This window comes from Psammomys obesus, unplaced genomic scaffold, assembly GCF_907164565.1.
Source record: "Psammomys obesus unplaced genomic scaffold, mPsaObe1.curated_primary_1811, whole genome shotgun sequence".
Classification (NCBI taxonomy): Eukaryota; Metazoa; Chordata; class Mammalia; order Rodentia; family Muridae; genus Psammomys; species Psammomys obesus.
In genome coordinates this window covers 10,614,399-10,642,040 of record NW_026596069.1, presented here as the reverse complement: position 1 = coordinate 10,642,040, position 27,642 = coordinate 10,614,399, and the positions used below count along the sequence as shown (strand labels likewise).

Genomic DNA, 27,642 nt, shown 5'->3' with positions numbered 1-27,642 from the left:
CATCTCAGATGCTCTGTCTCCCTGTCTTGAAGGGCCTGCTGGTCCATTCCAACCATGCAGGGGACTGGAAATGCTCCTGCTTCTGCTCTCATGTGTTTAGGGTTTGCAGTCTCCAGAGCTCACTTCTCCCCTTTGCTGCTGAAAAGTTTGTGAGTGAGAGGTGTGGGTGGAAATGTGCGTTTCTCACACAGGGATCACTCATACCATTAGGAAAATAATCTAACTAACAACTCTCCTGAGGCACAAATAGAATGATCTCAAACTACGTTCTGCAATCATAGCCAAGCCTCAGCAGGGATCAGGAGGATGCGGCCACCTCTATGGGTGCTCCTGTCACCATGGTCCATTCTATGGGTGTGGCTTGATGGTTTCCCAGGTGACCAGTCCTGGGCTGGGTTGTGTGTTTGGGAGTTTGTGGCATCTAGAGTAAGATGTCATCCAGGGAAATAGGGGCAGAGGTGGGTCAGAAAAGATCAAGGGAATAGACAGAATAGCAGCAGGACAGTGGGCACCGCCCCTGTGTGTAACAGGTGTTCAGGGATTTGTATACTCTGTGCAATACTTTCCATAGGTTGTCCTTGAACAAACACACCACTGACCCTGCGAAGTAAAATGATTAGTCCCAGGTCACATGGCTCAGAGTGGAGGAGCTGGGATTGGAAGCCATATTGTGTGAATATGGGCCCCGAGCCTACCCAGTAGCAGAGGTTTTGTTGACATTTCTTTCAGGTTTGAATGCCCTCTTATGCAGAGGCTCTGTTGTTTCTGGTGCAGTGGGGCTTGACAATGGGAAAGCAAGTAAAAGCCAGGGGAATCCTTGAGAGTTTGGATTAGAGGCAGACCTATTTCATTCATTGTCCCCGTGACTATGGTACTTCTGTGACCTGTCCTACTTCCTGGATGAGTTGGGCTATCGATAGGGGCAGTGTCAGCATGACGCTCACAGGCTTCAGCATTCTTGTCCATGGTGCTGATTGACCTCAGAAAGGGACGCCAGCGTATCTCTGTCCATGGTGCTGATCTGAGCCAGAGGACGGGCCGACTAGGTCTTGTCCATGGTGCTGACTGATTTCAGAGGCTGGAACTGGGTCTTGTCCAAGGTGCCTGATCCGACGTCTGAGGATGACCTATGCTGAGGGCGGCCTCGTTGGGTTTTGTCCATGATGTTGCTTGATTTCAGAGGCCCGACGTGTGCTTTGTCCATGGTGCTGACTGAGTCTCAAGTGGGGTTTAAGGGGCAGAGAGCTGAGCTGGCCAGCTTTCCTGGCTTACCTCACTGAGGCTAGCCATGCCATGGTGTGAATTGAAGACTCAGGTAGTTTGTGAGTGATGCTGCCCTATTGCTCCACCCAGCTTGCTCTTCTGTAACCTCTGCCCACTTCTACCAGTCTAGGAGCAAAGTCTGCGGGTCTCTGCTCATAGTGTCAACCCCTCTTTCCTCTATAAATAAAAACACCCATTATCATGATTCTGGTCATTGAGGCATACATAGATGTCTACTGAGTAGGGGATACCATTCCTGATAAGGAATGGAGGCAGTGGGCCCTGCCATTTTCAGGAGAAGATATGATACATGGAGCCAGGAAATATACTGTCTAACCACAAGGGAAGAAACTGGCCCTGACATTGTCAGACAGATGATCCAACACCAGACTGTGTGTTATGGATACCTGTGTGGGTCATTCCTCTGCATGATGGCACTGCCTTTAGCTTGTTCTGATTTTTCCACGGTGTTGCTGCCCTAGCCAGACCTCTCCTTGACCATTGGGTCTTGGGAAAGTCCCTTTTTCCTTTCCTCTTATGAACAACATCACTGATGGTGCTCAGCTTTGAGGACCAGTGTGATACTGCTTTAAATGAGAGGGAACTTGTAGAACACATGGGTTATAGTGAACTCTCAGTGAGTGATGGTTCTCACCATGGCTAGAGAAAAGGTACCATGCATGCCTTCATGAGAGCATTCTGCCAGTCTTCAGACAAAAGAAGCAGGTGGGAACGTTCCCTTTGCTACCTCTACCTTATTGATAGTGGCTTAACTCTCAGATATGAGCACTTGCATGTCTGGCTTAAGGCCCTCTTCTGGACAAAGATATCATTTTGCCAACACATGGCAAGCCAGAAGAGTTAGGGAGTTAACAACGCATGGACACATCCTTAGCCAAAGCTTGGTGGGCAATGGTGTGTATCCTGGCTCCTGAGATTCTTGTGAACATGTCTGATATTGTTTTTCAAGTATTTTGGTGAATTCTCACAGTGAATTCTGGCCCACCTGTTAAGTCCACCCTCATTGATTTCTTCTCCTCACTTTTACAGTTTTTCAATATTAAACATGTTTTCCAGGGTCACTGTCTGAAGCCCATTTGAGGAAACTCCACTTGTCTTCAAATGCTTTTCTATGATCTAGTTCTGGGGGTGCTCAAACACTGACAACAACCTCCAGAACCTCAGATTAGGCTTGGGGCTGTCAAAACTCCTTCATGTTTATTATTTCCCTAGGTATGCTGTTCCAATGCAGAAGGTACAGTTTAGGGGACATTATCAGGCATGTGAAGTGTGACCCAAGACTCTTTACTCTAACAAAGCCATAGCAATGCTATGGTAGTGATCTTGTGGTCCGATGTGTAGGAGAGTCAAATAACAGGGGGATTTTTATGGATGATGGTGGCCTGGGAATGTTCCATCGAGGACACCAGAAGTATAAAGGGAGGCTCTGAAACTCTATGGAGATTCTGGCAGTCAGTCAGGGGTTTGCAGAATCTTTTTTGGGGAATCAAAAGTGGTGGACTTTCTGAGCCTGAAGGCACAGTGTGTATAGGATCTTGGGCAGCTTATTGGCCTGGAGCTTATGGGCACACACAGGCTGTAAGAGGCTGGAGATTCTAAAGAGTGAAGTGTGAGAAAGGCTCTTCACCATTCAAACCCCCTTTCATTCTCAGCCCTGAGTGGGAGGAAAGTTCAGACTTCCATTTCACAAAGCTTGATTTATTTATTTATTTATTTTGCTAACTGCTGTGGTTTAAATATTGAATGTCACTAAAGATCCCCACGGTAACACAAGGTGGAAGTGGAGTTTTTAAGAGGTGGATTTTATGAGTGGTCTTTAAGAAACTGGAAATATCCCCTTTAAGGAATTATGTAGTCTAGATCCCTTCCTCCATTTTGTCCTCTGCTGTTACATCATCTGTTTCTTCATGATTTGTTACTTTGCTGTAAGTCCAGAAGCAACAGCCAATTGACAATGAGCTAGAGCATCCCAAATAGCTCAAACAAACTTTTCTCCTCATAAGTTAATTATGTCAAGTATTTTACTACAGTGATAGAAAGCTAACATGTCAACCTCCCAATTCCTCCTGCCTTACACAGCCAACAGAATTCTGCTCTCCACTTCTATGGGCAATTTCTAGTCATCATGGCTCACTGCAATTATTCTTCTGAACAAAAACAAAAAAACAAAAACAAAACAAAACAAAAAAACCACAATAGGTCAAATAGTCCAAGTTGCATATTTGAACTGTTTTATATTTTTGTTATCCTCTGTTTCAAATGTGAATTAGAAATCAGGATTCACTGCAGCAGAGGACCCCAAAGGTCATCCGTACTCACATCATTGTTTTGTCATTAATAATTACACTTGAGTTATTTATAGCAACTCTCAGCATACAAAGGGCTCACACACATGGCTTCATTATAGAAAATAGAAAACTCAGACCTAAGTCATCCAAAAGGATGACATCTTCTTCACAGGATGCTGGCATTTCAAGGGTGGAGTGGGATGTTTAGCTTCATTTTGCCTCCTCGTGTCTGGACATAGAATTAGGTACAAGGCTCTAGGTCAAACTCTTGCCTTCTGCCCTCTTGGGCACTAGGAGAGAATGCCACCTTTCAGGCAAGCCCTGGTGGTTGCCTGAGGGCATACCATGAATGTGTTTGATCCTGACATGCTTTTACACCACAATAGACTTGGAAGCCCTAGGAGGACCTCGTCCCATTAAACACCAGTGCTTTTCCTGCTACAACTATTTTCATGAGGACTTTAATAAAGAACAATACTACTTTTTGCGATCACCACCTGGGGTTGCTTATCTTTGATGGTTCAAGGCAGCCCACAGTTCCGGAACCCCACTGGTACAAAACACAAAGGTATCTGGTCCTCTGCTCACCCACACAAATGCTCTCTAAAAGGAACCCCTCCAGTCCTAAAGCACATCTATCCAGAAGCAGCAGCTCACACAGAAATATTGTATCTCAGGCTTGCTTTTGATGAAAGGTTGAGAAATCCTTTAATAGTCTCACCACGACTCATGCAAACACAGCCCCTATGGCAACCTCAGGCTCCCTCTCCTGAGGACACAAATCTCATATCATACATACCCAACTCACAGCCTCACCAGTTGTGACTCCTAAGGTCAATGCTCCTTTCTTGTAGCCTTTCCCCATGCACCCAACATCACAAAGCCAGGCTTGTTTTCTTTCCAAACCTACCCAACAGGGAAATCTAACCTAGGAACCTTTGGGGTAAGGGAAGCTGAAGGTGATATGGACTGGTGATTTGTGAGGACTGACCTGCCTGTGTGTCCTTGTGACGTTCCATGGTCAGCAAGAACATCTAGCAGAGAAAGAAGCTTCCTTTCACATATCCCCATGCCTTCCTCTGAACCAGGCAAGGCAAGTGTGGGTGACTATGACTCTGGATGTTAAATATGATGTTAACATGGGACTCTAGGACTAAAGAGCAGTGCTGAATGTTTCTGGGGACTGAAAAACTTCCATAGGCAGAGTCTGCATGAAGAACTCATGTCAGATTTAGGTCTTGAGGGTGAATGGAAACTGCCCAGAAAAGGAGACTGAAATAGAAAACAGAGGCCTTTGAAGGAAGATTATGAGTGTACAATGGCTTTGTCAGGTCTGGAGAATCCAGGAGAGGGTTGGCAGCTGGGTGGATTTTCTGGGTGACAGAAATCAAAGATGATGAGAGCTTTACCTCACAAGGGTAACCTTGGTTATCCTAAAGAGAAGGTACCATCAGGGCAAGGGCCTGGAAGTAGGTGGCTATACCTGGGGCTGAGATTCAATAGGACAGCCTGATTTACCTTTCTGGAACCCTTCCTATTACTGCCACATTCTAAACATATTCAGTAAAACATAGTATCTTGGTAATTTTGTTCTGTTCTGAACATGGGACAAGCTATCTGCACTGTATCACAGTAGTCCAGTGCTGCTGAAAATGGCCAAATGCCTCTTTGGACTGATAATGAGCCGAGTGCAAGGGTGGACTTGCTGTTGAGACTCCAGCTTTGCCTCTGGGTAGGTGCATGAGGGAGGGGCCTATCTGACCCTTGCTTGACTATACTTGGCATCAAGGACCACAGGCAGTGAAGGGCAGAAGATAAGATTATACAGCAAAGGGATACTGGGTTGCACATAAACCTCACATATAGAGGAAGTCTTCCAAAGGAGGAGGCTATAGACCACCCCCATAGATGACTCTTGGAGTTTTGGGTTCTTATTCCATCTCTGTCATGAGAAAACTCTCAGCTCATGTCACATAGATCTTTGATTCCATGTGAGTCAAAGGAGAGAAGCAAAGTTTCCCCACTCTTTCCTTCATTCTGTCTTGTTGAGCACTGTGTGGAATGCTGGCTCTGTTATTATTAGAAATATGAGGAATGTCAGAATTAAAAGGGATTCCAGAGGCAAACAACCTAGAAGATGGCTCTAGGGAAGACATTAGACGAGCAGGAATCACATGGATTGTTTTGGCAGCTGTATCTAAACGTAGGTCCCTAGGCTACATTCGTTTACTCACATGCCTGCTTGAATCTAGGCCCATGGTAAAGGGCACATATGCTTTCTGGCTCACAGAGAACCTTGCCAGGTATGACCTGGAGTTTGCTTTAGGTGTCTCAGAGTCCACAGTCATCTATGTGATAAATGCATGGACTTCCAAAGCCAACGTGGACAGGGCAGGAAAGAAGTGACAGGTCTAGGAGAGAGGTGCATGAGCCAAGTCCTGAGGCTGGGAGGACTCAGGTTGTTTCTACAGGAGTGGAGAGCAGGGTCTGGAGTGGTGGTAGTGGGATGTAGGGCTGGCACTATGGCCTGAGTGAAAGAAGAAAGGCAATCTGTGTGTGCTGTAGCTGTAGCCCTTGGCCCAGCTGGCTCTGCTTCTGGATAGAAAGCCCTTTTGGCTCCCTCCTTGAGGCCTTAGCACTTCCTTCACCTTGGTATTGCCTTCTTAGTAATGGAATCAGATTGGTGTCACACAGTAAAGGAGTGCTGGGCAGCACGCAGGCCTGACATATGGTTTTCTAATGGGGTGGAAGAGGGTCTTCCAAATGGAGGGTGCACTGGAAACCTCCCATGGATGAGTTTAAGAGTTCTAGGTTTTCATTCTGTCTCTGCCATGAGCAAATTCTCAGGCAGTGTCACTCAGATCATTAACTTCATGTCAGTCAAAGGAAAGGGCAGAGCTGGAAAGGGTACCAAAACTGTGAGACCTTGGGCTGAGTCTACCTGCAGGTGGGGATGGCCAGATTTGTGCACAGAGGTGGGAGGTGGACTTGGCTGCTCCAACTGTTCACACCATTTAAATGGATGTTCTTCACCACAGCATCCAGCTCCTCCCATAACAAGGACCTTTGGACTTGTCCTCCAAATGAATGAGAACCAGGCACTAAGAGGGAAAAGCTCAGCCTCTGAGATTGCTGCTCCTCCTGCCTTCTACACCACCATTGGCTTTGGGACATGTTCTCTTCCTAGGCACAGATGACATTTGGGGAACCAGATCATTATTGGGGAGACTGTTTTGTGCATTCCACGATATATAGACTTGTCCTTGGCTACTTCTCACAGATGCCAGGAACATTTTCAAGACAATGCCCAATGTTCTTTGGGTGATAAATTGTACAGCTAAGTGCCACTGCCTAAAGGACAGATGGATAATTCTCTTTAGTGACTGTGGGAAAGAAAAAAAAAAGTTATGTCACTCATTTTCTCCACAGAAGAACAAAAGTATGAATCTAAGAGGGAATCACAGAGGAGGGAATCACTGAAGAGATTTTTTTTTTCTTCTGCCATGGAATAGTCAAAGGTAACATGTTGTCCAGTATTACAGATTAAACTGTGTTTTGTATCAAAAAGAATGAAGTCTCACTTGTGAGAAAGAATGTGTTAGAGACAGGATCTTTGTAGAGGACCAAGTTGAGGTACTTGCATGGGTCATGATCTAATGTGACTGGTGTTTTTAGAAACGAAGCACATGGATACTGAGGCAGTGGACCAGGAACTATAAGACAAAGCAACAGAGAGAACACCTGTAGCCAAGAATAGCCCCAGACCTCTAGAAGATAGAGAGGCACAGGTGACATTGTCCTTAAGGTTTCAGGAGAAACCAACCCTACAGACATCTTGGTTTGTGAATCCAGAACTAGGGTATGTTTTCATGGCTAAGGTCTACAGTTGGCAGTATTTCGTCATAATTGTTCCTAGACTAACACACTCAGCTAGAAGGACAGCAGGAGGAGCGTGTGGGTCGGGTTGTGACACTACTGTCTCAAACAGAGTCGCATAAGTGTCAGAGGTTGGGAGAGAAGACACTTCTTCACTCCACAGAGGCAAAACCGACACTTCCCGCAAGACAGACAAGTAGAAATACATCACATTCTAAACTGAAAATGCTTTGATTATGCCGATCACCAGGAGTTGTAAAACTACCCCGGAGAATTCACAGCCTCTGAACATGCTAACTATACCCTTCATAAATTCATCTCTAGTTTTTGTTATCATATCACTCTCTCAGGGGACCCCTGGCTTGTCATCATTTGCCCTTTATAATTTATTCATCTTCTCGCCTGTATTCTTTCTACTTATCATTCATCTTTACAGTTGTACATAAAATTAGATGGATCCTTCAATGGCAGGGCAGTTTGAGATGGAGATTGCCCTCACTAGGAAAGCCCCTTGCAGGCTGGTGGAGGTCCCACTGCAGCCTCTTATAGGTGCTAAGGTGGGCTAAGTAAAAGGTGCCAAGGGGTATGAAGAGGAGGAAAAGACATCCAGAGGACCGGAAAAAGAGGGAGACGGAAATGAAGGCAAAAGGAGATATCCAGAAGGGAGAACAGAAGAAAACAGGTCAGAAGACAAGTGAGAAAAAAAAAAAGATAAACTGAAGTAAAGGGAAAGGGAAGTGAGAGGAGGGCGTTAGAAGGAGCCTCAGCTCAAATCTTATGCCTGGTAAGATTTTCATCTTACTATATTTCTTAACAAACTCATAGAAGGTCACCCTAATTTGCTGTGAAAATGACAAATCCTGCATTGCAATGCCCTGAGTTGGGGAGTCTGAATGGCAGGGATATTGTCTGTCTCCTCGGTGACATCCTGGGGTGGGTGGGATGCAGCAGCATGTGTTAGTTGCCCAGTTGGGGTACAAAAGCCCATCTTTAACTGGCTGATTGGAGCTTTGATGTTTACTAAGAAGGAACAGCTACCTTCCCCTCCAGCTTCCCCCTCACTGCCTCCAGGCCTCCTGCTAACAGGACCTAGTTCCCCACTTCTTCCAGCTCTGGCCAAGAAACTTCCTGCTGCTGAAGGAGTAATTCTGGCCACCTCTCATCACGCTCTCTGCACCTCCCTAGTCAAAGCTTTGTCCCCTAGGCCCCATATTCCTAACTTTGGCAACAGATGGACTCTCCCTGGAAGACAGTCCCCTGCAAAGTCCCAAAGGCTGGAGCAGCTGGAACTCAGCAGTGGGGCTGTGTTTTAAGGCATGCAGTTCTCCCACAGGGCCTCCTGTCCGCTCCTGGATTCTGATTCTGGATAGCTCTCAGAGGCATTAACACCTCTCTTTCAGGTAGGCTTTCTGGCCAGGCTCCTGCACTGCTGTGCATGCACAGTGCTTGCCTGTTTCTTGGTACTCTCACATAGTCATGTGACTCCAAAATCTCTTCCTACCTTCTCATATCCTTAAGGAAACCTGAAATCTGCCCATAGCCATTTTTTTTTTTGTCACATTGAAAGTTCTAAAGCAACTGAAAGCACTATCAGAAGTGAGGAACTTGGGTGGCAATGCCAGATCCAAAGGTATTTAGTAATTATGTGATCAAAATCATGGTGTCTTCCTCAAAGGGTGGTTTTGAAAAGAGACCGAGGCGAGGGAGATGACCTGCAGCATCAGGCCTATCATCGACTACCATGCCTTGCAAGTACTCACTGTGCATGCTAGGCAGCTGACTACCCTCGCCACTTTGTTGTAACTTCTAACGTCTTACATCGTTAGTTATGTTTATGTGTGTGGCTTCTGTCCCCATCTTGATGGACAATTCCAAGAGGAAAGGGGATCTATTGAAAATTGCTTGCGGATGGGTTCAGGAACCACACTTTATGATCGTACCCTGTAAACACACATGATAGAAGGTGCTGGATTTCAGAAAGCCAGACAGCCAGAAAAGAGTGAAGCAAGACACATGGCAGACAAGTAGAGCGAGAGGGAGAGGAAGAGGGAAAAGAAGAGGGAGAAGGAGAGGGAGAGAGAAAGAGATCAAAACGTGCATTTTGCTTACTTTCTGGCAGAAGGCCCTAATCCCAAGGAGTCTGAGGAGGCTTCATGGTTTAGTAATCTCACTCTACTGAAATCATGCCACATTCAAGAATAATAATCCATTTGTGACACTGGCTCAGGGGATGACTCCATCATCCCTCAAAGCAGCTTCAATTATACTGATTTCCAGGGAAACTGGACATTGATTCAGATGAACAGCCAATGGGGACTTGTTCCCTAAAATTCGACTTGTACCAAGAGAAATGTTAGCCCCTCTGTTCTCCTGCATGGAGGCGACTGAGGAGTGCCTCTGGTTCAGCTGCTGTCGCTGTGTTTATGTCATTCACTGTAGTGGTGTGTGCATGTGTGCCTATGTGTCCTGTGTACAACAATGGGTTCTTTTTCTAGCTGGGAGAGGATGCCAGCTCGGTAACTTGATGGGAGACAGAGCGTGTTGCCTGTACCAGGTTTTCCTTTCTCTTCTCTGTAAGAAAGTAGAGGGTTGATTTTAATGGATTTATTTTAATGGATTTTGAAGTCTGGAAAAGTGTCTGAATTGCTGAAGTTACCAGTTTTCCAAGTTCCCTTTTCAATTTTACTCTCTTTAGTCAGATATAGAGGGTGCTCACCGGGGCACCTGCCATGGCCACCCCAGGTTTCTCCTGTGGCCCACTTCCAACCAAACAAGCAGCTGTAAGCTCAGCCTCAGCTGTGATTTGGTTGGAGAGCATTTTGCTTGGACCTCTCCCTGCATTTGCTGGCAGCACACTTCCTCTGATCTCCAAGGAAAGGACCAGCTCACAATAATGACAGCAGCTCTGCTTTTCAGGATCAAAATGGCTCCGCTTTAAAGCGTAATTTCACCTGGTCATTTTGTTTTCCATTTGTCTGCATGTGAGTTTGTGTGGGGACAATGTGTTCTCGGAACCTGTAGCTGCTACTCTAGCTTTCCCCCGTGTCTCTCCCTGAGACACTCCACCTGCTCAGAGAATTGTGTGGTGCCGCTTGTGAGGTTGAGTCCGCTCCGGAAGCCTTTGAAGAAAGGATGGTGTTCTGTCGAGCACAGGGAACCCTGGGTTGTGTCCGACTTCCACCAGAGACATCTACTCTCACCCTATCTCTGCCAATATATATTCATAGTTCTTTTTGCCTTTTCCCCCAGACTTGCCCAACTTGTCTTTGTGATTTCAGGAAAATGCCACTGGATCTCCCAGTATGAAGGATTAGCGCAGATTATGGGGAATGGTGTTAATTATCGGTGGAAGGGGGGCTGGCGCCTCGCTCCAACGTGCTCCTGATTTCCCCTGGGCCTTTCTGCCTGGTAATAAGCCTTCTTTAATCTGGCAGGCCCCTTGGTGAAATCAGCACCACGGACAGTGATATTGATTGCTTCTGAGAAACCATCACAGCTGCTCAACCAAATTACCTTTGATATGTGACCTTTAATGTAATTACTGCAACATCAAAGTATTTCTATAAATTATTAAAGAACTAATACACTCCATCATTTAGCTATTCTATTATATGTAAAATAAACAACCAGGAGTTAAGGTTAGGTCTGGAACAATCCACGTCGCTTTTCCTTTTTCAAAAATCCTAACCCTCCTCCCACCTTCCCTTTTTCTGTTTCCCCATCTGATTCCGGCTTTTAGGCATTATGAAACTCCCCAGCAATCTCTCTCAAGCTGATGCAGGGCCTCCAATAGCAATGTGGTATTTTCTATTCCATTTGGGTGGCTCTCAAATATCTATCACAATCTCCCCCCCAAACAAAGTGCTGTAAACACTTTATTAATCAGCACAAACCTTTCTGAGAAACCTTTGACTATCTTACAATATGGCTTTATGCGTCACGCATAACGTGGAACACATTTCTGCCATCCTACAGAGGGCACCCAGAAAGTATTACTATAATATATGTGCGTGTAGTCGCGCCACTAAAAAACCAACTGGGAACGGCCACCCTGCCAAAGCCCCGCTCCACACAAAATCTGTGCGCGTCTGCATTTCCATACATTTGCATTCGCAGCTATGTCATTAAGATGACTCAGCCCCGTGCTTTGCAATCACAAATACCAAAATACAATACAAAGGCTGTCATAATGGAAGGAAGGGCCTGTGTAATCCATCATTCTCGACTCCAAGCCTTAACTAAAGACTTCTGAAGCAAGGGAGGGGGTGGGGGGGATCAGGGACAGAAGTGGGGAGCTGCTTCATCCTGGGCTTTGGCCTTTGCTCTTCTCTACCTGGTTAACCTTTCCTGCTGTGGGGCAGAAATGGAAACGTGTCTTTACATCGGGTTTGCTTGGTAAGAATGTAAACACGCATGTCTAAGCATAGGCGTGCATACATCGTGAACCCACGTGCTCCCAGTAGCACCCACTGTATACGCCTGCATATTTACAAATTCTTTAAACTATGTCACAAACACACACCGTTCCATTTATCTTCAGATGCTCAGCAGCTGTATATTTCCTAACCCCCAACCCAATCTCTCTGAACCCGCAGGAGAGACCGCACAGACCCTTGACCGGAGGGACACTTCTTATTTTATGGTGATGAACTAGCCTCGATAATAGCCACGGCTGATATCACACCCAGTTAGGGGGGCCATAAATAATTCCCTTCTCCCCCGCACAGAAGCTATAAACCAGGGCCAAGGCGCGATAGTTTATCAAAGACGAGGGCTGGCTCCTTAAATAAACCGAGGTGATCTCACTCGCGGCGCCGGGGAGGCGCCCCTCCCACCGCGGGCCCGGGGCTCGGGAGCCGAGGATGCCGGAACCCCCCCCCCCCCCCCAGCGGGGTCCTGCTGGCTCCCTGCCCCTCGAGCGAACCAAGCCTCTCCCAGAAGATCGCCGCTCCAGACCCAGGACATGCAGCGCCCCGCCCCGGGCCGTGTGCGCCTTAGCCGCGTCTGGGCTCTCGGCCACCGCCAAGTTCCTCCCCCGTCGGGGCCTGGACGGCCGGGAGCCTCGGCAGCGGCGGGCGCGTCCTAGCTCAGTCTCCACGGCCCTCCTGCACCCTCCCTTCGGCGCGAGCTCGGGGGGCTCAGCGGGAGGCGGCCGGGGCCGCGGGGTCCCTGCTGTCCCCGCCCCGCGCGCAGCCGCCGGACCTCCCGAAGTCGCCCCCTGTCGGCGCGCGGCCGGCGCCACTTACCCCGGGCAGGGTCTTCTGCTCGTGCAGCGCGCTCTGGGCCTTCAGCGCTGACTCACGCTCGCAGTAGGTGAGGAAAGCGCAGCCTGGGAGGGAAGCAAGCGGCGACAAGGGTCAGTGGGGGCGCCCCCAGCCAGGCCCGGCCCGCCGCCGCGCCCTGTCGCCCGCCCCACTCTCCCGCCCTCCTGCTCGTCACTGCTCTCCCCACCTCGTTCTCTCCTGGGCGCTCTCTTCGGAGCTTCCCTGCCCCTCGCTCGCCCGTCTGGCTGCCTCTCCTTCCTCCCGTGACTTTTTCTATTTTGCTCTTCCGCGGAGTCCTCCCCACTCCCCAAGCCCCCCCTCCCGCCCGTGGGTCTCTCTCCGTCCTTGCGCCCGAGTGCTTCAGGCGTCTCCTCTGCCTTCTCCCCACTCCTTGTCAGTGTTGTTTTTAATCAGTTTCAACTCTAGCCCCTACACCTCCCAGAAGGGGCTGTTTTTCACTTCCTTCCTGGGGCTGTATCTCCTTCCTTGCTCTCCCCCACCTCTCCCAAGGAGTCCAAGTGTCAGGGACCTTCCCAATAAAGGCCGGATTTTTTAAGGGGGAACCCACCCCCAGTTCAGTTGTCTTAATCAAACAAATAAGGCTGTCATGTGTCCTTTGTGTTCTTGCCTCGGTTCCTGCTGTCAAATTTGTGGCGAGGGTCTTCGTACACCTCCCAACCTGAAGGTTTCTTGCGCTCTCAAACCCACTGAGGCCTACTCGTGTTCTGCATCTAACTCCGTGTGGACAGCTCTGCCTCATACCACCTCACCCGCGTCTTCTAGGGTTCAAAGAGCTGAGAGTGCTCTCCAAAGTACTGTCCCCTTCTACCCCTGAGCCGTGGGGTAGCAACCCCACTCCACTGTTTCAGGTCAGGGACTCTGGAGCGTTCTGTGCAGTGCAACCTGTTCTTTGGAGGGTTCAATGCCCCGCTGTAGGCACCATGGCAAAGGTTTGGGGACAGAACAGGTTTTGGGCGTTTCCTCTAGGTGACTGGCTACAGGGCACCCCTTCCTCTTTTTGCAGGAATGGCCGAATGCAATGCTAGCTGGAAGCCCTGGTAGACCTGTAAAGGCTGCTTTTGGCCATACCAGGTTTGCTTGTAAAGCTGTCCATGACCCTACGCTAGAAAAAGGACCTGCAGGATAGACCCCTACCTGCATAGGCTTCTCTAGACTATGTACCCTCCCCTGTTCCTTCTACTTCTCACCCGATTTTCTGTGATCAGTCTACCTTCTCCACTGTCACTGCTCCCAACACAGTCATTTTCATGAGTCTTCTTGAAGCAGTTCTTAACTGCTCCAGTCCCTCCATGGGCTACAGCCTTTCCAGCCCACCACATGCCTCCTCTGTGTGAGAGTCAGGCTTTTTTCTCCCATGGCCTTCCAGCTGGCAGTGGCTGGCTGCTACATAGTCAGGTCTAGTCATTAGGCTTGTTGTGGCCACTTGATGCACAGAGTCCCCACAATGTCCTCTCCTGTGCCTTACTCCCACCATCAGGCTTGTACCCACTAACCTCTGCTCCTCCCCTTCTGCTGTAGAAATGGATCCTGTTCCCCTGGCTTTGCGGCTGGAGAGGTGGCAGGAAGGAAAAGTATGTGAAAGGGAAACAGAGGTAGAAAAAAAGAAATAGAGCCTGGGAGGCAGAAGCTCTGGTTTCAGGGCTGGCTCTGCCTCCTGCCAAGGAGTCTCCATGGCATCCTCCCTACCCTGGACCAGGCCCACATGGCCCCTCCTCCCTCCTCTGACTCCTCTCCCTCCTCTTCCCCTCCTGGTCACTGGCAGACGTTTATTGATGGAGACACAGGCGACTGAAATGAATAGCGGTCAGAGGCCCTGTGACGTCGTCCCTCGTGCTGCCGCCTGCCTCTCCCAGGGGCGTCTTTCCTCCTGTTCCCTTGTCCCCTTGTTGGCCTTGTCTTCTGTCTGCTACAGAGTGGCAGCCAGCACCTCAGCTGCATGCAGGCAAGCCAGCTTGGGACAAGGTCAGGGGTAGGTTTGGGGAGAAAGAGGAAGAGAAGGAGAAGGAGGGAGTGACCATATTGTTTTCACGGTCCAGAGTAATAAACTAAGGTTTCCAGAGGGGGAAATCTGTTGCTTTTGTCCAGCTTCCAGGAATTTCTTCCCTTGTTTTTGAGAGCCCTCAGAATTTCACCATGTACCCGTATCTTTTAGGAACCCCCTCCCAGGACCAAGTGAGCTTCCCCCTGCCATTTCCACCTCTGAATGTTATCTTCTAATAGTTGTTTTTCCCTTGCTCACTCCCTGGCTTCCTTACTTTTTCTCATTCTAATGAGACTTGTTCTATTTCAGATCCCATTTCTGCAATGACTACTTCCTCCCCTAACCCCTCTACCAGTCTGGCCTAGCTTCCTCCTTCACTGCCTGCAGGTATCTATCAGATGTGACCTCCTCCATCACTTCCCTCACCCCTTTACTTACCACCATCCCAACCTCAAGCAAACACATCTCCCCTTGACCCTTTGCCCTATTTCTCTTCCTATTTGTCACCCACTGCTCCATGACATTAGTATCTATTTGCTCATTGATTGGCAGTCTCCTAATGCTCAGATGAGGCCAGGAGATCCATCTTGTTCTGTTTCTGCTTGTTTCTCAGTACTCAGAATAGGGGCAGAGGTGCCTGACTTACTGAGACCCTTGAATGTGCAAATGCCTTGGCTAACTTGGTAGGAGGGCCATAAGCAGCAGTAATGGAAGAGTTACAGAAATTGTGTTCAGAGGCTGCCAAGAGCTGCCCCAGGCTCCATGGATGATGCTATACTCTGAGCTTCCTTTGAGGTGGCAGAGTCTGAGGTTGCTGTGAGGGACATTGGGTGGGTCACTGCAGGTTGCCTTTTTCCTTCCTGGGGCTCCCAGATCAGGCCTGACGGAACACTCATAGACATCTTCTGGAATTCCTTGAAGAAGCTGACACACAGCTTTGCTCAGAAGAGCCCTGTACCAGCCACAGGTCACTCAGAGCTACCTTTTCTGAATCATCTGTTCCTTATCTATACTATACCTAACCTGGGGACAGTTGTCCCTTTTAGGAGCTTGTAGGGAAACCTGTTAACTAGGGATTGTTAATCAAAGCTGAAGCCAGGACCTGTGGAACCTGCTGTGGGTACTTGTTCTCCCTTGTGATGGAGGAAGTGGGGAAGGGCCGAGACCCTTCCTTCATCCTCCATCGCTCTGCCCCTCTGTGAGGAAGGTTCAGCTCTACACAGAGGTCTCTGGTTCTTATCCAGCCATCTCTCAGCGGTTGGATTTGCACATCACTTTGCAGCAGGAGAGATTAGTCTGCTCACTCAAGGCTTTTCAAGGAAGGCCAATAGGGATAAGCTGCTCTTAATGCCAAATGCAGAGTGTGGGGAAGGACCGGTTTGCCTCCTGTCAGATGAGAACAGAGCCCTAGGGTACTGCAGCTTTGGTGGAGAGGAGGCTATTGGTGGAGCACATGTCTTCACAGGATATTCTGCATAACTATGGGTTTGTGGTGGAGGCCAAGGTGGGGCCCCATGAGCCAGGTCTTATCAGACACCTTTGAGGCTCACCTACTGAGGAACAGAGCAGAGGCAGAGGTATTCACAGCTACCACCAGAACAGCCAGGTGCTACCACCCATTGCTCATTGCTACCCCCCAGGTCCTGAGCAGGGCTGCTGGGGTAGCTTGAAGGATGGCGCTTGCCAGCCTCAGCATGGAGGCTAGTAAGTCAGCCAAACTCACTGCCCTGGAGTGCACAGTGGAGCCATCCCTGCAGAGGCCTTCTGTGAATCCACAGTGTGAGTGGCTATACAACTGCACAGGGTATGTGGGTCTAGTCCCAGGGATTCCTCCCAGGGGCCTGAAAAGCTCTGAAAAGGCTGTGTCCTTCGTGTGTGATGGGGCCAGTGACAGAGAGATTTCTCCCAGCTTTCAGGCCCAGTCATCCCCTCCAAGTTCCCACCCTGTAAGTACATGGTCTGCTGCTTGTCCTCTGAGAGGGGCGAACAAAAGTTCATCTTGGCCATTAGGAATAGGGGGAAAAATAAAGCCCGAAAACCTAAGAAATGTCCCCGAGGCAGGAATATTTCTATTTTAAGACTGATTGTTCCACATGAGTTAAAAAGGTGAATTGGTCTTCAATGTACCAACACTTCTGTTGGTACTTTCTCACAGCCTCATCAGAGAGGAAAAACAAATTGTATGATAATTGCTGCCGTGGATACACAGTGTAGACATATCCCACTCCTTCCGTATGTACTCTTGTCTGTATTTACAGGCAAAGTCACAAGAAGCTGCACACAGGAGCATGAGGTGCTGATGGGGGATGTATCCCTGTGGTGATTTTGCACTTTTTGTTTGGTTTGACACATGCAGACGCAGACTGTATTCACAGATCACTTGCATAATTAGCCTTCAAGAGAAAAAGCGGAAAGAGGATGGAGTAAAAAGGAGGTAGGTGAGAGTTGGTAAGATAGAATGCAGGACCTGTGCTGACGAGAGAGAGACAGACAATCATATGTTGGTGGGGCAGATACCCTCTTGCCTCAGTGTCCCCTCTGTGATGAAACTGGATGGTGCAGCTCTGAGCTTGGAAGCAGGTCTCTGCCTATCAAGCTATAAGTGTGAGTTTTGTTTATAGGCCTGAGTAAGAGTAGTCGGTGTTTGGGGAATTGAATCCATGATAGGGCAGCCAGTTGCTCTGAGAGCATCGCCAGACTCCATGGTCTCTTGATATTTTCCCAGGTGTGCGTCCTGAGATGAGAAACTACCCAAGTGACCCAGGGAATCTCTGGGTGAGCCATGACATCACCCTGCATTCCCACCTATCTGCCCACTTGTATCAGCTCATTGCCAATCTTCTACCCTTCAAGAATCTTTACACTCTCTCATCTCCCCTTAAAACATTGGATTGAGCAGAAAAGAACCCGTCTGTCGGAGAAGAAGGAATTTTGGAAACCATCTGGATGGGAGTGGGGACAGAGAAATCACATAATTAGAGAGAACTTGCATATAGCGCTATGTCAGTAACTGATGGCCTAAGCTCCCCCTCTTCCTCACACCTGGAGGTGCACCTTTATGCCTACCTGCCCACCTCTGCTGCCCACCTCTACCCTGGCTTGCCTCTCTCCTGGCACTGCTCACTCTGCTGCGGGTGAACGCTCTGGCCCTGGCTCCCTCTTCTTTATATAGCCACCTAACCTTTTCTGGCTTGCCACTTGTATTTACTCATCCCTTCTATCTGCCAATTTCATGCCTGTGTCTTTGAATAGACTGCCATCCTGTGAGGGTGGAGACACCATCTTTATATCTCTCAGATTAGGTGGAAGGCTGAGAGACCCAAAAGGATACAAAACAGCCATGATTGAGGCCAGAAGAAAGATTGGGAGCCTTGGGATGTGAGCACAGGAAGAAAGAAAAGAAGGCAGGGAGAAATGAAACAACGCGGCCCAGGGAAAAGAATCCAGCCTGGGAGAGATAGGAATGGGTGGTGTAGAGGCATGGACAGGAGAAAGTGTGGGCAAGGCTGTCTACCATTCTCTAGCAGAACAGCCTGCTGCCCACCACAGGGCAAGGGGCATTGGTGATACCTAGGAAAGTGGGTGGAACCCTCTTCCATGTGGGGGGAAAAACACAGTGCAGCAGAATTAATTGTACAGAGATGATGGCAGTAATTTACAAAGCCCCCGTGAGCCAGGATAAAAGGCCCTTGTCACTGTGAAGTGAAGGAAGAACAATTTCCTGCCCAACTCAAACAGGGCTGAAGCCTGGGGTGTAATCATCACGGAAGGAAAGGCTCCCCATGTGATGGGCTCCCCTTCCTCCCCCCGCAGCCAGGCCTTGGCTTCCTACTAATTGAATTACAGAATTAGTCAGAGGAAGGTGGCCTTAGAATAGGAAGATCTGGACTTTAATAAAACATCAGGTCTTTCAGGCCCTGGAATCAGCTGGCTTGGAGGAAGTGGGAAAGATCTGGGGCGGGGGGGGGGAATCAGGAAAGCACAGGGTTGCAGAGGACTGATAAGTCAGACTCAGGGAGGGTAGGAGAAGGGGAAGGAGGGAGAGAGGGGTCAGGGAAAGGGCTGCACCCTCACCACCCGGCTTTGTAAGCCCATTGAGAAAGGACTCTTTTCACACAAAGCAGGGCATGTTGAAGCATACTTTGCTGGATGATGTTAGAGGGTATGTCTGAAATCTGCCTCTATTGGGCCTGCTATGAGCCTGAAACTACATCCTCAGGCCACCATCATCCTGGCCTCAGGATGCTCCCAAAGGTCCCTTGTGGTCTTTAACACAGAGTTGTAGTTCTTTGCTGAGAAGTGATACCCATATCTTTGGTGGGCAGAGGGAGAAAGGACAGTCAGAAAGTGTCCCCAGAGAGAAGATAACTGGTATTCTGGGACCACATTTTTCTAGTCTCTCTACATGGTCTTGGACTCACATACTTCCCCTACCTGTGGCTCTCTCCCAAGCCTGTACCTCCTTCCAGAGCCACTTCTTGGGTTCTATTCAGCCCACATGCCCGTTACATGCTGGAGACATCTCTGCAGCCTCATCCTTGATGCCTGTGCTCTGCACTAAGAGTGAGCCACTTGAGAATAAGCCCAGCAGTCGGGGTAGTGAGCATGGAAAGCCGAGCACCAAGCTCTCCTTTGCTTGTCTTTCCACCCAATCGCTGCGTCATCTTCTCAAGACCCCTCCTGATAGTTCCCGGGACACCAACCTTTCCAGGGAGATCATCTCCCTCTTCTGTCTCCATGTTCAAGTCCAATAGTTCTTGTAATTCATCCTTCTCCAAAGTAAAAAGACTGACACTCCCCGGCCGCAGATAGCATCTGACTTCCACTGCTTTGGTAGAGTTAGAACATTGCTCTTTCCTCTGCTACTTGCCTTGTGACTCCCCCCTTTAGAGGCTCACGTCCTTCCACAGGTGAACCCACCTGCTCCCTCCCAAAACCTTTTCTTACTCCACCATCCTCACAATTATTAGAATCCCTGGGCATTACCCACCTCATTTGTTAGTTGGACTGTGACTCTTTGTCTATTTCATATTTATCTCTCTGTCCCAAATGGAGATACTCTATTATAGGAGCTACTTACACAGGCAGGGGGGTCTTTTCAAGACAGGGCCAGACAACCTATAATGCAGAGGCTATCCCTGAACCCTAGTCTTTTGGGGATTGGTCAGGGAACAGTAAGGATGGGCAATGACTGACTGAAGGAGAGAAGGGGTTTATGAGGGGTGGGGCATGAAATCTGAGAGAGTGAGCCAGCAGTGGAGCAGTCAGTTTGCCTATGAGGAGGCAGCCTTGGGGGGAAGACCAGTCAATAAATGTTGTTTCAACCAGGTTCAACTCTGCCCTCCCAGGGTCTCCTTTCTAAATCAGAGATTCCAGAGAATAAGGTCCATGCAAGATCATGGTTGAGTATCTACAAAATTAAACTCCACCGCACACTGTAGGAGAAGAATGGGCTTGCCTGGAACTCTAATTTTGAAAGTTCTTTAGGCCTTTCTGCAATGAGTCTTCATGCCAGAGATGGCCTAGTTCTGGGGTGGTCCGGATCCCTTGACCTAAACTGAGACTTTCAGGGGAACAGAGCCAACCTCCTTTTTCTCTTCTGGCTGGGCAGAAAACGCCGAAAGACCACAGTGGCTCTGAATGAGGAGCCACAGACCAGAAAGGGTTAAAGATCAGCTTGTGGGTCCTTTGCCAAGTGACTCTGCCTGCCAATTGCCCTTGTTTACACCCTAAACACTAGAGAATTACGTGTCTTGTGTTCTACAACGCTGTGAAAAACAAACAAACAACAAAAAAAATGGACATGAAATATTGACGGCCTCACCTCTCTCTTGGTGAAGAGTTCTCTAGTCCTGGCCTGCATTGATGGCCCAGGAGACAGAGAGCATATGGGTGTAGTAGACTAGCCTTTCCCATGCAGGCCTGTGGAAAAACTTGTCTGCTTGTCTGACCATACTGTGGCCTTTGTTCCTACAACCACAGGGCTTTTTCTTGTGTCCTTGTTCTAGGCTGGCAGCTCCCCAGAACCCCTAGAAAAGCACAGGGTGTCTCTACTCATGACAAAGCCCTGTCACATCAAATATCTGATTATTCCTACATGATAGAGGAGAGGTGGGTTGTTATCAACCTTTGAAAGCTCAGCAGTAGACTGCGAGAGGCACTAGACATGACTACGGCAGAAGGGAAAACACCCAACACCTCCCATTGGCTGATTTGAGGCTCAGTTCCTACCATCAACCCCAGGGGTTTTGGACAAGTCTGAGGAAAAATATGAGTGTGGTTGATACTCAGAGGGATACTTGAATTCCTGCATAAAAACATTCTCCCTTCCCACCTACTACCCATGCCCTTCACTGGAGATAAGACTCGGGGATGACCTCATCTCTTCCTACAGGGACATAGGGAGCAGCTAAGGTGACATCTGACCTCAGTTACCCCTGGGTCCTCTTAAGCACTGGTGGCCAGGATGCCAGGGCTTTTCCACAGAGGGCACTCATGGAACATCAAGGTTGGACTCTAAATGCCTTTAGAACACCTGCTCATACCAGTGCCAGGAGAAACTCCCTGCTAGATCCTAGAACAGGATCCTAGATCCTGTTCCTTTTTAATTAGTGAGGATGGCAGTTTAGATCCTCCTATTTTGAATTTTCTAAGAACAGTGTAAAGAAGCCACCCTGTAGGGATGTAGGCATGGACCACTGACTCTCAGAGGCTTTCTACCCATCACCAGACTTTAAGAGATGGGCAACAGGTAGGTCTCTGACCACACTGAGGCCATCTTAACAGGTGTGGGGGAAAGAAACCACCTCTGATCTCTCCACCTGCCTTAGATATCTTCTCTTTCTTTTCCTGTCTGTGTGGAACTTGGCGGCTTCACACACAGCCTAGCTCCTGTGTGACATGCTGAACTTAGCAAATGGGAAACACATGGTGCCCCATCCCATCCTCTGGTGGCCCAGGCCATTTTGGGTGAGAGTCTTAAGCTGGCAGAGGCATCTCAGTGCATACTTACAACTTTGGATAGGGATCTTCTTGCTGGAGCCTTCTATGGTGGTTCCTAGAAGTAGAGGTGAGGGTCATTTCCCTGAGAGTATACCATTTCCTATACAGAGGAAGCTGGGGGTTGTACTTTAGCTGCTCCTAACGCTGTCTCCACATTAGCAAGTCTGAAACTCTCTGAATGCACCACAGAGACTCATCCTGGCCTTAGAGGTGCCATGTGTGTTAAAGAGAAGATGGACGAGCTTATCTGACTCCTTTCTCCCGCTAAAGGAGAATAGGTCACAACAGCAAGAGGCAGAGTTATGAGTCCTTTGGGAGACAGAGACTCTTCCTCAGCCACACTGCTAAGGTTATCTCTTCAACAACACGGCCCGTGTCACTCTTGGGGCTTGGCTTTCACACTGCTCCTTCAGGATGCTTTTCCTGTTCCTGAACCATCTAAAAATAACCTGGGTATATGCCTGGTACCTGTGGAGGTCAGAAAAGGACACTGGATTCCCGGGCACTAGAGTTACAAATGGTTGTGAACTACCATGTAGATGTTGAGAATTGAACGTAGGTCCTCTTGACGAGCAGCTAGTACTCCTAATCACGGAGCCATCTCCCCAGTCCTTGTTCCTGGGTCCTTAACCAAATCTCCTCATCCAAAAAGCTCCGCTAAACTTATAGCCCCTCCACACAACCTTCCTCAGTTTCCTAGCTCCTGCTGATTCACCTTTGAGTGAGCCCCTCCTTCCAGGTTCAAATACTCAAAAAATGTGTGTGGTTGAATGGCTTTTTGCTGTTGTCATCTGTGGAAATCATATCTCTTCAATAAGAGCACAGCTGATGGGCTGGGCCCTAATTAGATCAAACTTATCAGAATTGGGGTGGGAGGGGTAGGTGGGGGGGAGGCTTTGTTCCCTTTGGTTGCCGTGAGGCTGGGCATGTAGGCCCTTGGAACTGCTAATCTCAACTCTCTTCTTTAGTTTCTTCCTAAGAAGGTGTAAGCCACTGAAAGAACAAAACAGTGTGTGTGTTCTCTCTGTGTGTTCTTGTCTGTCTGTGTGTCCGTTCCTCTCTTTTTCTTTGCATGTTTGTCTATCTCTTTATACCTGTGTGTGTCTGTGCCTCTCTCTCTTTCTCTCTGTGTGTGTGTGAGGTGCATCTGTACAACCTCAAAAATCACAACCTCAGCATCTAAGACAGGCTATTTTGAAAAGACCAATAGCCAAAAGTTCCCTATTACAGGATCAATGTTTGGTAAATGCAACTTTTTTTTTTTTTTTTTTTTTTAAGAAAAACAATTTCACTCAGTCCTGGAAGGCCACAGTCCACACTCTGCTGATGGTGGCTTTCTCCCTTACCCTCAGTTATTTAAACCACTCTTCTGACTTGATTTTGATTTTCACCCAGTGTCAGTTAGACAAGTGCAACCACAGGCATTTAGTAATATTTAACCCAAGGGCTGCAACAGGGAAGGGTCTGCAGCAGCGATGAGAGTGCTGGACTTTAGTCCCTCAGGCCTCAGAGCCTTACTGAGGGACCGGTCACATTTCAGAGAGGTGTGAGCTCGGCGCTCTGGCTAGAACTTCTCCACTTTATCCATAAATTTTTGGCCCAGAGGGTGCATTAAACATATTAGCAAATGGGGAGGCAAAACCGAGTCCTGCAGTCAGCTCTATTTCTTCCCTTCATACAAGGACTACATAGCCAAGAGAGGGGAAAAAACCCTGAGCTGAAAAATCAGTTGACTGTATAAAAGACCCAATAAGCCATGTGACTAGGAGGAGGGCTGACATTTTTGGATGGATGACAGTGTGTCTTCTCACAACCATTATTGGTCATCTGCAATTTTTCAGATGATGGAAAACATACTCATTCTTTTATAGGAGTCCCTAGGTAAAATTAGCAAGTCAGCTGATGAGTGTATGACAGACACACCCGTGAATCAAAGCTTGTATATATATATGGTGATCTTAGGAGGCAGAGGACATCCGTGAACACTACCCAATATTTGATTATGTGTTGGGTTTTATGCTAACTGCTTTACAGGGACTGACACATTCAAAATAACTTTATAAATGGGGTCATCATCCCATATAACAGGGCAGAAAATGGAGGCAGCAAGCTATTAAAGGTCTTGTTCCTCTCCACCCCCAACATCATCCTAGCTGGCCCCTACTCTGCCTAGGCCAGAACTCATTGCAGGGTCTCTATTCTCAGGCTAGTGTTAGGAAAAAAGCAGGTACAAAGATGAAGCAGGTGAGATGAGTTTGCAACCCCCCCCCCAGTAATTTAGAGGGGCTGGAGGCTGACAGAGCATCAGTCCTGAGAAACTTCCTCCAGCCATCTTTGACTTTCTTGCTTTCTGTTCTCCATCTTTTTCCTCTTTCCTTCCCTCTGTTCCTTATTCTTCTTTATTTCCTTTCTAGTCTTCTTCCTCATCACCCCCTTTCTTTTTTTGTCTAACAACTTGAATCCATATTCTCTTGTGTACACTGCTAATTGCTCTCCTGACTACTCCAGGCATATTTTTCCTATCCCCAGACTCAGCATAGAACTTAAGGTTCCTGTGAACAGACAGCTGAGGACTCTGGAAAACCACCCAACCTCCACTGCTTAAATGTTTAGGACATCTGGAGTCATGGAAAGGGCTGCAAGCTTTGCATGATAGGTCAGGTTCAGACAGTAGCTTGTTTTAGGAGCCTCTGAGCAGTTTATTTAATCTGTGCACGGACAGGCAATAATGATACTTACCTACTGGAGTCTTAGGTGAGCAGAGCCCTTAGGAGGCATTGAATCTGGGAGGGTATTGATATAGCTGTTATTGTCAGTAGTGATGGCTGTGCTATGATGCTCGCATTTCCCGTGGTGTGAAAAATGACTTTAGCCTTTAGACCGTCTGCTACTGTCTGCTTCCCTTCATCAAACCTGTGCATGTCACTTGGTTGAACCCTACCCTCATCTATGCTCCCCAGAGTAGGGGCTTTGCCTGTCTTTCTGCACAGCCAGCTTATGTGCAGTTCAGAGCATTCTTGGTTTGTATTGAGAATCTCAGATGCAAGTGTGTTTTGTTTACCTCATGCATCTAATATGCTAATGACATGAGGCTGTAATGAGCTGGCAGGGACCAGGGTGACAACTAGCTAAAGCTTCCTGCTTCCCCAGAGAGGCACTGTGGTGCTGTGGTGTGTCTTTTTTTTTTTTTTTTTTTTGTGAGAGGAATTTTCAAGACCTGGGAAGATGGGCTGGGAGAAAAGGAGAGAGGAAAGTGGAAGGGAGTGTTCTTCAGACAATGCTTAGAGGGGTTGGATCTCCAGCTCAGGAGTGGCACAGGTTTCAGACAGCCTTACCCATAAGGGACACCTGAGCAGGGTGAGGAGGTCCAGAGGGTGGCCATGGGAGAGCAGGGGGAAAAGGTTTTAGCTGGGAAGGAATCTGGTGAAGTTTTTGGGCACTGTATCCACATACATGTTGAGTTCTCAAGAGGCCTCTGTGAACTCCATGGCTGGGGAACCAGCCACGTGTGCCATGGACACTTATCCATTGTCCCTCTGCTACAGGGCTTGGCATGAGGCAGAGGCATAGGATGAGAAGAGAACAATAGTCTACAAGGGAATGATGCACGGAGGCTCCGAGCAAGCTCTTGATGGGTGAATTGCAGCCCTCTATGAGTCAATGAATGTTTTTGGATTTTAATTTTGTTCTCTGTGAAATGAGCTCTATAAATTCCTGCTCAGGGGTCCATGTCTCTAGAATCAAAGAATGAATGAGTGGGGATAAGAAGGAATAGGAAGTATGTGCTTCTCTTTTTTTTATATGTGTGTAGTATGCACTTCTCTTATATCTATATAGTCAGGGCTAAGCAACCATTCCAACACAACAAGATAACTAGAGATTGGATCCACTGCTGTCCTTGGAGATGAGTGGATAGTACCAAAAGGCTGGAGAGCCCAGAGCAACCTGAATCCTGAGCAGGAGTAGCAAGTTCACATAAGCAGCAGGAGAGATCTCTGACTGTGTAGGCACAGAATGTGTGTGCATCAACAGATGGAAGCATGCTTCCATGGCTTGCCACCAAACGGAAGACAACAGGGGAATAAAAGTATGGGTAGACATATGGCTGCATCCAATCAAGCCTTCTGCCCTTTCTAGGTGGAGAACGGGCACTGGCTGGAGTGACAGGTCTAAGGTGCTCAATGTGCCCCTAGAGGTGTGTAGGGTTCTGTTCTAGAGATGATTGCCACCCAACGGGTCTGACTCTCCCAGCTGCCCTGCCTTTTTCTCCTTGGATCTATCATTTCTCTTGGCTCTCTAAGGCACTTTATTTTGTTTTGGCTGAGTGATCATACTCCCTGGCCAGGAGAGCCACTGGAAGGCTCAGGCCAGCAAGGGTAGGGTAGAGGAGAGACACATCTTGTAGCCTTTTCTCCCTCGACTTTCTGCCAACGGGCAGCTATGTGCCGTAGCCAAGGCTGACCACACAGACCCAGCCTAGAGTTTTTCGCACCCTTGAGGTATGGGACTGACTTCAGTGATGGCAGACAGATAGGCAAAGCCAGTGCAGAGCTGAGGGTTCAGGGTTGTAGTACATGGGTTTGTGGTAAAGATGGCTTTTGTAGTACTTAGTTTCGAAGAGATTCAAGGCTGAAGGCAGAACCATGGGTGAGAGGCCAGGATGGGGTCTTCTATTAAGCCCTGATGTCTGGGACCCTGGACTGTTACTGTTACCTAAGGAACAGATCACTCTGTGGAAGCTGCAGCAACTGAAGACAGGAAGAAAGAATAAAAGACCAGAATTTTAACTCTACCTCTAGAGGTTACATAGGACCAAACAGAGCATCCAAACCCTGAGGCCTCCTACTCTTAGTGCCTCCAATAAAGGCTCAGGGGCTACCGTTTGCCCTGCTCTGGTCTGCAGAGGGAGACCGAGGTTTGGAGACATGCAGCTCAGGGTGTGCCTGTGGACAGAAGCAACACTGAAGAAGGCCATGGCACACAACCCCCAGTGGGTGAGCATACCTTAGATACAGGTGCCCTGAGGAAGAAAGGGCAGAGGAGGGTGTCAGGGAGTTTTTCTAGAGCCAGAAGTGCCACCTGAACCCTTAATGGAGAGAGGGAGGAGGAAGAGCTGGACACTCGGGAGGACAAGGTTAGCAGGCAAGCATAAAGCATGACTTTAGGAATTCAGCCCGCTGCTGACCAGCATGGGGATACCATACCCTTCTTCTCTGCTTCCCCTCCCCCACCGCCTACTTCCTGTCCTTTCCTCTCTTACCAAGGCTCTATCCTGGGGAAAGGAGCAAGGTGCAGTAAGAAGGGAAAAGGCACCCAGGGGCTAAGCAAGAAGCTGTAAAGGAGGGCAGCTCATGTTTCCTGCAGTGGTCTCTGCAGCTCAGGCTGCCTCTGCCTCCCACGGCCAGTCCCCCCCTGAACCTTCAGCCACCAAGCCGCCCATTTTTTGTCTGCAGGTCTATATATAGATGGAAAGGCATACTCTGGAACTGCATTTGATGTAGCCCTCTGGACTCCAGCTAACTTTTGGGGAGTAGTTTTCTTGGGAGCCTGCCAGTCCAATTCCTCCCTCGTGAACACTAATTACCGCACAGACCTTCTCCATGAAATCGGTGCTGAAGCCATTTCCATCCAGGCTGCTCTCCAAGATGAAATTTTTCTACTGGGAACCGACAGCCGCAAATAAACCTACCATCTACTTAGCAACGGAGAGCAAGAGCTGGCGGGAGGTGGGGAGGGAGGAGTTGCTGGGAGAGTGGGAGGGAAGGAGAACGAAGGGAGAGAAGGGAGGGTTCGCCTTCTCCCTCCTGTTCTTTATTTTTCAGAAAGGATGCAATCATCTCTTCCTGGGAAGGTGGTACAGAGTATATTATGAGACAGTGTGTGGCTCAGGATGAAGGTTCAGGCACCCACAAGGCCATTTCCTGTT

General features: G+C 48.4%; 1 protein-coding gene across 36 annotated transcripts in view; it reads right to left on the bottom strand.

Moving 5' to 3' along the window:
• Positions 1-27,642, bottom strand: part of Celf4 (CUGBP Elav-like family member 4) — a 276,506-nt gene that overhangs the window by 188,147 nt on the left and 60,717 nt on the right. For 35 of the 36 annotated variants that reach the window (XM_055625334.1, XM_055625336.1, XM_055625337.1 and 32 more), the window contains exon 2: positions 12,695-12,777. In XM_055625334.1, the coding sequence (XP_055481309.1) occupies positions 12,695-12,777 (83 nt within the window). Of the gene's footprint in view, positions 1-12,694; positions 12,778-12,899; positions 12,971-27,642 lie in introns of those variants that run through there. The other variant, XM_055625369.1, reaches the window with a different exon arrangement.